We start from the raw sequence: 12168 nt of genomic DNA, 5'->3' as shown, positions 1-12168 counted from the left end.
GCATGGAGCCTTGTTAAATGTAAGATATGCTTCTTTTTATGTCCCCCACTATAGTAGTGGGGGACATATTGTTTTTGCCCTGTCTGTTGGTTGGTTGGTCTGTTGGTTGGTTGGTTGGTCTGTTGGTTTGGGCCAACTTTAACATTTTGCAATAACTTTTGCTATATTGAAGATAGCAACTTCATATTTGGCATGCATGTGTATCTCATAAAGCTGCACATTTTGAGTGGTGAAAGGTCAAGGTCAAGGTCATCCTTCCAGGTCAGAGGTCAAATATATGTGGCCCAAATTGCTTATTTTATGAATACTTTTGCAATATTGAAGATAGCAACTTGATATTTGGCATGCATGTGTATCTCATGGAGCTGCACATTTTGAGTGGTGAAAGGTCAAGGTCATCCTTCAAGGTCAAATATATGGGTCAAAATTGCTCATGTTATGTCACTTCTGCAATATTGAAGCTAGCAATTTTATATTTGAAATGCGTGTGTATCGCAAGGAGCTGCACATTTTGAGTGGTGAAGGGTCAAGGTCAAGGCCATCCTTCAAGGTCAAGCGTCATATAGGGGGACATTGTGTTTCACAAACACATCTTGTTCCAACTTAGATTTAAAACAAATTATTATCATCATCATTATTTTCATCGGATTCAGTTAAACCTTTATATTTCTATATTTGGAAAAGGATATATTTTGAATAGCCCCCTACATTTTCTATATTTTCCTATATTTATGCCCCCCTTCGAAGAAGAGGGGGTATATTGTTTTGCACATGTCTGTCTGTCCGTCGGTCAGTCGGTTCGTCCACCAGATGTTTTCCAGATGATAACTCAAAAATGCTTTGGCCTAGGATCATGAAACTTCATAGGTTCATTGATCATGACTGTCAGATGACCCCTATTGATTTTCAGGTCACTAGGTCAAAGGTCAAGGTCACAGTGACTCAAAAAAGTAAAATGGTTTCCTGATGATAACTCAAGAATGCTTACGCCTAGAATCATGAAACTTCATAGGTACATTGATCATGACTGGCAAATGACCCCTATTCAGGTCACTAGTTCAAAGGTCAAGGTCACAGTGACACAAAACAGTAAAATGGTTTCCGGATGATAACTCAAGAATGCTTAAGTCTAAGATCATGAAACTTCATAACTGTATTTTAGCCTCGGGCGAATGGAATCTCCAAAATACTCGCCCAACCAGGCGACCTCATATCTAGATCAGCCAGTGTTTTGATTAGGTAACAGGTGCTAGTCTGGTTGTCATGTTAATAACAATATAAATGCTTCGCTTTATGATGGAACTGGAACCAGTCTTCAGTGCGCATGGGGTAATGTTTATCGGGGCACAGTTTATATTACCGCATTATGTCGTCGAAACAAATCAACATTCTTAACTTTTTAGAAGCGAATAATTGTAGGGATAATAAAGATAGTGATACATCAAAATCTTCTGACCAAATAAACAAACGAAAGCTAAAACAAATGAATAAAGAGTAGTCAAAAAGAAAACGTCAGGTATACGTTTCAGACTGGATAGTTTTATTGAAAATAAAAGGGACAATTTTGACTTACCGAATTAATAGTTGGTGAATGATTATAGGACAATAAGTGAATAAAAGGTGAACAACTTGGTTATTTTTGGTCATCTTGTTTATTTACACAAGTCAACACAGCTTGTCAAGTAAACAGTTGTATTGTTTTTAACACAAATATTAATTATACATATTTGCTGTGAAAAATGCAGGGGGACCACAAAATCAGTATGGGCGAGTTGCTATTAGCAAAATTTTACACCCCTGGTCATATTTTTTATCCCCTACCGGTTTCACCGGAGGGGACCCATGGTTTGCGCTCCGTCTGTCAGTCCGTCCGTCAGTTCGTCCGTCCGTCACACTTTTCTGGATCCTGCGATAACTTTCAAAGTTCTTAATAATTTTTCATGAAACTTGCAACATGGATAGATGGCAATATGGACATTATGCACGTCATTTCATTTCGTTCCTACGTCAAAAATTGTGGTTGCTATGGCAACCAAAAATAAAATTAAAAAAATAATCTGAAAATGGTGGATTTCTGACGATGGTGGATCTGGTAGGGGGAAATATTGCTTGACAATAGCCTTGTTTAGTCCAGTCTACATGAAACTTGGTAAGAACATGTGTCACAATGATATCTTGGACGAGTTTGAAAATGGTTCCGGTTGGTTGAAAAACATGGCCACCAGGGGGCTGGGCACTTTTTCTTATATAGCTGTAGTGAAACCCTATTTACTCTCTCATTGATATTTTGGCCAGGTTTGAAAATGGTTTCAGAAACATCCAAAACTTTACTGGTAGCTCTTCAGTTGCATGAAGTCTCAGGTGAGCGACCATGGGCCTCTAGCCCTTTTGTTTACAGAAGGGGGCATTTTCTGGTTATGATTGTAGGAGTGTACAGGAAGAGAACTTCCATTGAAAGAGCTTGGCTTCAAAGATGTTGAACAATTGTACTACCACCTTTCAGAACATGTCTTGCAAGTCAGCTATTCTCAAACAGGTGAGTTTACAGGTAATCAAATCTTTAACAACCACTTTCATTTTACAAATGTTGCATGCACACTACTTTAAAAGTTGTGATGCCAAAATGCACAGATACAAACAACAATCTTTTTCAAATAAGGTCTAAATGAAATATTACGGTCAGACTGACAAATGGCCAAGAGGGCGACTTGGGTAAAATTATCACCCCCCAGTTAGATAACTTCGCTTTGTTTAAAGAAATATGAAAATTGTATTTTTCTCTAATATTTTGTACTAAATCAATTAAAAAACAATACCCCAAAGGTAAACTCCAATCTAAATTCCAGCAAATGCAATAAGTTTAATTTATTTCTTCACTCCCTTTTAGAATCCAAATAAATCAATGAAGTAAAATGTCTGAATTTTTCACACATCTTATTTTCTATCAAGAATTTATTCATGCTCTATCAACAGAACCTAAGTTCTTGTGTTAAAGTAGAATCGATTAATGCCTTTAGCAACGGTCATATGATCAATTTCGATACAGCTTACATGTCAAACTCTAGAAATTTGCCCCAACTCGGCATTCACATCAAGACCTGTTATGTCAGACCAATACTGTTGATGAGTGTAGATAGAAGCTTTCTGATGTTTTAGGCAAGATTTATTAATGAGCTAAGAAAGCTACAGTGAAAAGATAATACTAAAATACTGTTTTTATTTAATTTTTAGCTCACCTGTAACCAAGTGACATGGTGAGCTTATGTGACTGTGTGATGTCCAGCGTCCGTTGTGTGTGCGTGCGTCCGTCAACAATTTGTTTGTGTAGACAGTAAAGGTCACAGTTTTCTAAAATCTTTATGAAATTTGGTCAGAATGTTTATCTTGATGAAATCTGGGTTGGGATTGTATTTGGGTCATCTGGGGTCAAAAACTAGGTCACAAGGTCAAAAACTAGGTCAAATAATAGAAAAAACCTTGTGTAGACAATAGAGGTCGCAGTTTTAATCCAATCTTAATGAAATTTGGTCAGAATGTTTATCTTGATGAAATCTGGGTTGGGATTGTAATTCGGTTATCTGGGGTCAAAAACTAGGTCAAATAATAGAAAAACCTTGTGTAGACAATAGAGGTCGCAGTTTTCATCCAATCTTTATGAAATTTGGTCAGAATATTTATCTTGATGAAATCTGGGTTGGGATTGTATTTGGGTCATCTGAGGTCAAAAACTAGGTCACTAGGTCAAAAACTAGGTCAAATAATAGAAAAACCTTGTGTAGACAATAGAAGTCGCAGTCATCCAATCTTTATGAAATTTGGTCAGAATGTTTATCTTGATTAAATCTGGGTTGGCATTGAATTTGGGTCATCTGAGGTCAAAAACTAGGACACTAGGTCAAAAAATAGAAAAACATCAACAATTTGTTTGTGTAGACAGTAGAGGTCACAGTTTTCATCCAATCTTTTATGAAATTTGGTCAGAATGTTTATCTTGATGAAATCTGGGTTAGGATTGTATTTTGGTCATCTGGGATCAAAAACTAAGTCACTAGGTCAAAAACTAGGTCACTGGGTAAAAACTAGGTCACTAGGTCAAATATTAGAAAAACCTTGTATAGACAATAGAGGTCGCAGTTTTCATCTAATCTTTATGAAATTTGGTCAGAATGTTTATCTCCATAAAATCTGGGTTGGGATTGTATTTGGGTCATCTGGGGTCAAAAACTAGGTCAAATAATAGAAAAGCCTTGTGTAGACAATAGAGGTCATAGTTTTCATCCAATCTTTATAAAATTTGATCAGAATGTTCATCTTGATGACATCTGGGTTGGGATTGTATTTAGGTCACTTGGGGTCAAAAACTAGGTCACAAGGTCAAATAATAGAAAAACCTTGTGTAGACAATAGAGGTAACAGTTTTCATCCAATCTTTAAGAAATTTGGTGAGAATGTTTATCTTGATGACATCTGGGTTGGGATTGTATTTGGTTAGTCAGGTGAGCGATTTAGGGCCATCATGGCCCTTTTGTTTTTTTTTAATTTCAAGTGCACAGAAGTATTGTCCTTAAAAGGACAACTCTTTTTTGCAGATTTTACTTTCTTGAATTTGTTTCACCTGACTCAAACTCATACCAAAAAACAATGAATTACTTCCCTTGAAAAAAAAACGGCCGGCCTATATTTTCCTTTATCAACATAATAAAACTGTTAAAATACATTTAATACAAAAAAGTACCCATATCCTGATTACCTTTTTACTGATCCACTTTTTGTTGTTGAAATCATGATGTTTTATTTGACTTATGATTTAACATATAGGATGACAGAGCATTATTCAGTATTTGTTGTTCAGAGTTTGCCTAGGCCACGGTTAATAGTGGAAAACTGTGGTATATATAGATCAAAACATGCATGTGAGAATTGAGGGTCTGCTGCACACAGTATATCAAACAAAACTGAAAAAGAAAAAAAAACTTGATATAAATAGTGCATTTGTATCTTCTGTGTGTGTCCCTTGACTCTCATTTTGTTTCCATTGCAGATCTTTACACAACTTAGTGCTGGGGACAAAAATTCCACTTGTCTGCTCGTATTGATGAGTTAAATCTAAAAAGGACATTTGAATTTTCCAAAAGCTGTCATCCTACAGGGCACATTTATTATTTTCTGACCAGTTAGACTCTTTTTCATGGAGTTACATTCCTTTGCTAAGAGCATCTTGTTTCTGAAAGTAAAACTCAAAAGTTATTTTTACGCGCTTAAATTTTCTGTATAATCTGAAATTCATAAATAAATCCAGTTTTGTCCAGTTTGTGCCTTCATTGTTCATCACATTCGTGCTTTTGAAGTGCGACAATAAATAACCCCACTTGCCCAGCATTGAAGACACTGTGCCAGCTGTCAATCACTTTCTTCTTGGTTATCATATCAGCCAATCTGCCCTCAGGAAGTCTGATACATGCTGTCTCCTGTGTGAAGGCATACATGCCAGACGTCCCGATCTCGGCGGGACAGTCCTGCTTTTGAGTTCTCTGTCCCGGCATCCCGATATGATACGATTTGTCCCGACATTCGTTAAAAACAATGTAAGGTCTATAAGATCCCTATAAAATTCGCTTTTCAAGCTCTTTCTGGCTAAAACTTATCATCGCTAATCCCTTTATTGCCCCCAATTAACAACCCACTTCTACTACTCGAGTGCACCAGTGTTGTTTTTGACACCTTATCAGTGATTTATCAGCAACTTATTGATTTAATCAGCATTCACACCATGGTGTTTTTATGATAGGGGTCACTAAATGCTATCGAAAGATGTTTCATACAGAAATAAACGCCACCTTCATTTGTATTTCATGGCCCAATCAAGTCTATTATCCTGTTTATTATATTTTGTCACACGATTTACATATGTTCAAGGGGATATATCCCTGTACCAATTGGATATCAAATCGAGGCATATGGGGATACCCCACATTTCAGTTTATGGACTGTGTTTACTTCCGGAAAATGGAGAACGTCTGTGTTCACAAAATTCTGAACACACATTTATCGTCAATAATTGGGCAGGAATTGAGAGTTTTTGTAAGTAATATACTGACTACTGATTAAAGAAAAGGTGGAATGATTGATCGTTTTAGGTGTCCCGCTTTTTGGTTAAATTTCCCAACAATTTTTAGCTCACCTGTCACAAAGTGACATGGTGAGCTTATGTGACCGTGTGATGTCCGGCGTCCATTGTGTGTGTGTGTTCGTCCATCAACAATTTGTTTGTGTAGACAGTAGAGGTCACAGTTTTCATCCAATCTTAAAGAAATTTGGTCAGAATGTTTATCTTGATAAAATCTTGGTTAGGATTGTATTTGGGTCATCTGAGGTCAAAAACTAGGTCACTAGGTCAAAAACTAGGTCACATAATAGGTCAAATAATAAAAAAACCTTGTGTAGACATTAGAGGTCGCAGTTTTCATCCAATCTTTATGAAATTTGGTCAGAATGTTTATCTTGATGAAATCTGGGTTGGAATTGTATTAGGGTCATCTGGGGTCAAAAACTAGATCACTAGGTGAAAAACTAGGTCAGATAATAAAAAACCTTGTGTAGACAATAGAGGTCGCAGTTTTTATACGCCCGTATAAAATACGGGACGTATTATGTGAAACCCCTTGGCGGCGGGCGGGCGGGCGGGCGGCGGGCGGAAGGCATCACTTTGTCCGGACTCTAATTCAAATTGTATTCATCCGATCTTCACCAAACTTGGTCAGCAGTTGCATCTAGTTGATATCTAGGCCAAGTTCGAATATGGGTCATGCCGGGTCAAAAACTAGGTCATAGGGTCAATAAGTGCATTTTCAAAGGGGCCACTTTGTCCGGACTCTATTTCAAATTGTATTCATCCGATCTTCACCAAACTTGGTCAGCAGTTGTATCTAGTTGATATCTAGGCCAAGTTCGAATATGGGTCATGCCGGGTCAAAAACTAGGTCATAGGGTCAATAAGTGCATTTTCAAAGGGGCCACTTTGTCCGGACTCTATTTCAAATTGTATTCATCCGATCTTCACCAAACTTGGTCAGCAGTTGCATCTAGTTGATATATAGGCCAAGTTCGAATATGGGTCATGCCGGGTCAAAAACTAGGTCATAGGGTCAATTAGTGCATTTTCAACGGCGCCACTTTGTCCGGACTCTAATTCAAATTGTATTCATCCGATCTTCACCAAATTTGGTCAGAAGTTGTGTCTAGATGATATGTAGGTCAAGTTCAAATATGGGTCATGCCGGGTCAAAAACTAGGTCACGAGGTTACTTAGTGCATTTCAAGCATTTAGCATGGTGTCCGCTCTCTAATTGAAGTAGTTTTCATCTGATCTTCACCTAATTTGGTCAGAAGTTGTGTCAAGATGATATGTAGGTCAAGTTCGAACATGGGTCATGCCGGGTCAAAAACGAGGTCACATAGTGCATTTCAAGCATTAAGCATGTTGTCCGCTCTTTAATTGAAGTAGTTTTCATCTGATCTTCACCAAATTTAGTCAGATGTTACATCTAAGTGATATCTAGGTCAAGTTCAAATATGGGTCATGCCGGGTCAATAACTAGGTCTTGAGGACACTTTCAAGCATTGAGCATGGTGTCCAAAACCTTCGAACGGGCGTATCTTGTGACAGTTTGGCACTCTTGTTATCCAATATTTATGAAATTTGGTCAGAATGTTGATCTTGATGAAATCTGGCTTGGGAATGTATTTAGGTCATCTGGGGTCAAAAACTAGGTCACTAGGTCAAAAACTAGTTCAAATAATAGAAAAACCTTGTGTAGACAATAGAGGTCGCAGTTTTAATCCAAATCTTTATGAAAAAAGGTCAGAATGTTTATCTTGATGAAATCTGGGTTGGGATTGTATTTGGGTCATCTGAGGTCAAAAACTAGGTCACTAGGTCAAATAATAGAAAAACTGTCAACAATTTGTTTGTGTAGACAGTAGAGGTCACAGTTTTCATCCAATCTTTATGAAATGTGGTCAGAATGTTTATCTTGATGAAATCTGGGTTGGGATTGTATTTGGGTCATCTGGGGTCAAAAACTAGGTCAATAGGTCAAATAATAGAAAAACCTTGTGTAGACAATAGAGGTCGCAGTCATCCAATCTTTATTAAATTTGGTCAGAATGTTTATCTTGATGAAATATGGGTTGGGATTGTATTTGGGTCATCTGAGGTCAAAAACTAGGTCACTAGGTCAAAAATAGAAAAACATCAACAATTTGTTTGTGTAGACAGTAGAGGTCACAGTTTTCATCCAATCTTTTATGAAATTTGGTCAGAATGTTTATCTTGATGAAATCTGGGTTAGGATTGTATTTTGGTCATCTGGGGTCAAAAACTAAGTCACTAGGTCAAAAACTAGGTCACTGTGTAAAAACTAGGTCACTAGGTCAAATATTAGAAAAACCTTGTATAGACAATAGAGGTCACAGTTTTCATCCAATCTTTATGAAATTTGGTCAGAATTTTTATCTCGATAAAATCTGGGTTGGGATTGTATTTTGGTCATCTGGGGTCAAAAACTAGGTCACTAGGTCAAATAATAGAAAAGCCTTGTGTAGACAATAGAGGTCATAGTTTTCATCCAATCTTTATAAAATTTGATCAAAATGTTCATCTTGATGACATCTGGGTTGGGATTGTATTTAGGTCACTTGGGTTCAAAAACTAGGTCACAAGGTCAAATAATAGAAAAACCTTGTGTAGACAATAGAGGTAACAGTTTTCATCCAATCTTTAAGAAATTTGGTGAGAATGTTTATCTTGATGACATCTGGGTTGGGATTGTATTTGGTTAGTCAGGTGAGCGATTCAGGGCCATCATGGCCCTCTTGTTTGTTTTTTTAATTTCAAGTGCACATAAGTATTGTCCTTTAAAGGACAACTCTTTTTTGCAGATTTTACTTTCTTGAATTTGTTTCACCTGACTCAAACTCATACCAAAAAACAATGAATTACTTCCCTTGAAAAAAAAACCGCCGGCCTATATTTTCCTTTATCAACATAATAAAACTGTTAAAATACATTTAATACAAAAAAGTACCCATATCCTGATTACTTTTTTACTGATCCACTTTTTGTTGTTGAAATCATGATGTTTTATTTGACTTATGATTTAACATATAGGATGACAGAGCATTATTCAGTATTTGTTGTTCAGAGTTTGCCTAGGCCACGGTTAATAGTGGAAAACTGTGGTATATATAGATCAATACATGCATGTGAGAATTGAGGGTCTGCTGCACACAGTATATCAAACAAAACTGAAAAAGAAAAAAAAAACTTGATATAAATAGTGCATTTGTATCTTCTGTGTGTGTCCCTTGACTCTCATTTTGTTTCCATTGCAGATCTTTACACAACTTAGTGCTGGGGACAAAAATTCCACTTGTCTGCTCGTATTGATGAGTTAAATCTTAAAAGGACATTTGAATTTTCCAAAAGCTGTCATCCTACAGGGCAAATTTATTATTTTCTGACCAGTTAGACTCTTTTTCATGGAGTTACATTCCTTTGCTAAGAGCATCTTGTTTCTGAAAGTAAAACTCAAAAGTTTTTTTTACGCACTTAAATTTTCTGTATAATCTGAAATTCATAAATAAATCCAGTTTTGTCCAGTTTGTGCCTTCATTGTTCATCACATTCGTGCTTTTGAAGTGTGACAATAAATAACCCCACTTGCCCAGCATTGAAGACACTGTGCCAGCTGTCAATCACTTTCTTCTTAGTTATCATATCAGCCAATCTGCCCTCAGGAAGTCTGATACATGCTGTCTCCTATGTGAAGGCATACATGCCAGACGGCGGGACAGTCCTGCTTTTGAGTTCTTTGTCCCGGCATCCCGATATGATACGATTCGTCCCGACATTCGTTAAAAACAATGTAAGGTCTATAAGTTCCCTATAAAATTCGCTTTTCAAGCTCTTTCTGGCTAAAACTTATCATCGCTAATCCCTTTATTGCCCCCAATTAACAACCCACTTCTACTACTCGAGTGCACCAGTGTTGTTTTTGACACCTTATCAGTGATTTATCGGCAACTTATTGATTTAATCAGCATTCACACCATGGTGTTTTTATGATAGGGGTCACTAAATGCTATCGAAAGATATATCATACAGAAATAAATGCCACCTGCATTTGTATTTCATGGCCCAATCAAGTCTATTATCCTGTGTATTATATTATGTCACACGATTTACATATGTTCAAGGGGATATATCCCTGTACCAATTGGATATCAGATCGAGGCATATGGGGATACCCCACATTTCAGTTTATGGACTGTGTTTACTTCCGGAAAATGGAGAACGTCTGTGTTCACAAAATTCTGAATACACACTTATCGTCAATAATTGGGCAGAAATTGAGAGTTTTTGTAAGTAATATACTTACTACTGATTAAAGAAAAGGTGGAATGATTGATCGTTTTAGGTGTCCCGCTTTTTGGTTAAATTTCCCAACAATTTTTAGCTCACCTGTCACAAAGGGACATGGTGAGCTTATGTGACCGTGTGATGTCCGGCGTCCGTTGTGTGTGTGTGTGCGTCCGTCAACAATTTGTTTGTGTAGACAGTAGAGGTCACAGTTTTCATCCAATCTTAAAGAAATTTGGTCAGAATGTTTATCTTGATGAAATCTTGGTTAGGATTATATTTGGGTCATCTGGGGTCAAAAACTAGGTCACTAGGTCAAAAACTAGGTCACATAATAGGTCAAATAATAGAAAAACCTTCTGTAGACATTAGAGGTCGCAGTTTTCATCCAATCTTTATGAAATTTGGTCAGAATGTTTATCTTGATGAAATCTGGGTTGGGATTGTATTTGGGTCATCTGAGGTCAAAAACTAGGTCACTAGGTCAAATAATAGAAAAACTGTCAACAATTTGTTTGTGTAGACAGTAGAGGTCACAGTTTTCATCCAATCTTTATGAAATTTGGTCAGAATGTTTATCTTAATGAAATCTGGGTTGGGATTGTATTTGGGTCATCTGGGGACAAAAACTAGGTCACTAGGTCAAATAATAAAAAAAACTTGTGTAGACAATGGAGGTCACAGTTTTCATCCAATCTTCATGAAATTTAGTCAGAATGTTTTTCTTGATGAAATCTGGGTTGGGATTGTATTTGGGTCATCTGGGGTCAAAAACTAGGTCAATAGGTCAAATATTTGAAAACCTTGTGTAGACAATAGAGGTCACAGTTTTCATCCAATCTTGATGACATCTGGGTTGGGATTGTATTTGGTTAGTCAGGTGAGCGATTCAGGGCAATCATGGCCCTCTTGTTTATGGAAAGTCCCGATTAGGACCTGAAAAATTCTGGCATGAATGGTGAAGGTGTATACAAGAAAGGAACATTTCCCCAATCAATACTGATTTATTTCAGTAAATTACCATAGTGTTGTAGATACAGCGTAAACAACTGGTTTTTATGCTCCCGGTAGAGTAGTATATAGCAGTCGCACTGTCAGGTTTGTTGGTCCGGCATTCCACTTTTCAGAGTTTTTTTTATGAAACACTTTAAGATATGTAGCTGATTTTTGGTATGTGAGTCGATCTTCATGACTAAAATTTTTACCACATAGTGAATTTTTGTTCATTTGTTAGAAAGTTAAATTTAATGAAAGACCTTTTTTACTAGATTCAAGTTTTAAAGGCTTCCTTTCCAGCCCATATACTGAGGAACAGCAAACAGCATAAAACCTAAACAGATTGAGAGTTACTTGATGTTAACAGAATGAGAGTTACTTGCTTTTAACAGAATGAGAGTTACTTGCTGTTAACAGAATGAGAGTTACTTGCTGTTAACATAATGAGAGTTACTTGCTGTTAACAGAATGAGAGTTACTTGCTGTTAACAGAATGAGAGTTACCTGCTGTTAACAGAATGAGAGTTACTTGCTGTTAACAGAATGAGAGTTACTTGCTGTTAACAGAATGAGAGTTACTTGCTGTTAACAGAATGAGAGTTACTAGCTGTTAACAGAATGAGAGTTACTTGCTGTTAACAGAATGAGAGTTACTTGCTGTTAATAGAATGAGAGTTACTTGCTGTTAACAGAATGAGAGTTACTTGCTGTTAACAGAATGAGAGTTACTTGCTGTTAACAGAATGAGAGTT

At 36.8% G+C, this 12168-nt stretch overlaps 1 protein-coding gene and 1 long non-coding RNA gene across 2 annotated transcripts in view; both read left to right on the top strand.

The window, feature by feature from the left end:
• Window positions 1-12168, top strand: part of LOC127837204 (tudor domain-containing protein 5-like) — a 111196-nt gene that overhangs the window by 19526 nt on the left and 79502 nt on the right. Inside the window, exon 7 of the mRNA XM_052364128.1 lies at window positions 2428-2536. Coding sequence (XP_052220088.1) covers window positions 2428-2536 — 109 coding nt within the window. The remainder of the gene's footprint in view (window positions 1-2427; window positions 2537-12168) is intronic.
• On the top strand, window positions 3583-11066 carry LOC127837209 (uncharacterized). The gene is made up of 3 exons (XR_008029169.1): window positions 3583-3664; window positions 7861-8130; window positions 10795-11066. It is a non-coding gene; the product is annotated as an uncharacterized LOC127837209 (long non-coding RNA).

Source organism: Dreissena polymorpha, chromosome 7 (assembly GCF_020536995.1).
Source record: "Dreissena polymorpha isolate Duluth1 chromosome 7, UMN_Dpol_1.0, whole genome shotgun sequence".
Classification (NCBI taxonomy): Eukaryota; Metazoa; Mollusca; class Bivalvia; order Myida; family Dreissenidae; genus Dreissena; species Dreissena polymorpha.
The sequence above is the reverse complement of the archived record's forward strand: the minus strand, read 5'-3'. Positions and strand labels throughout refer to the sequence as shown.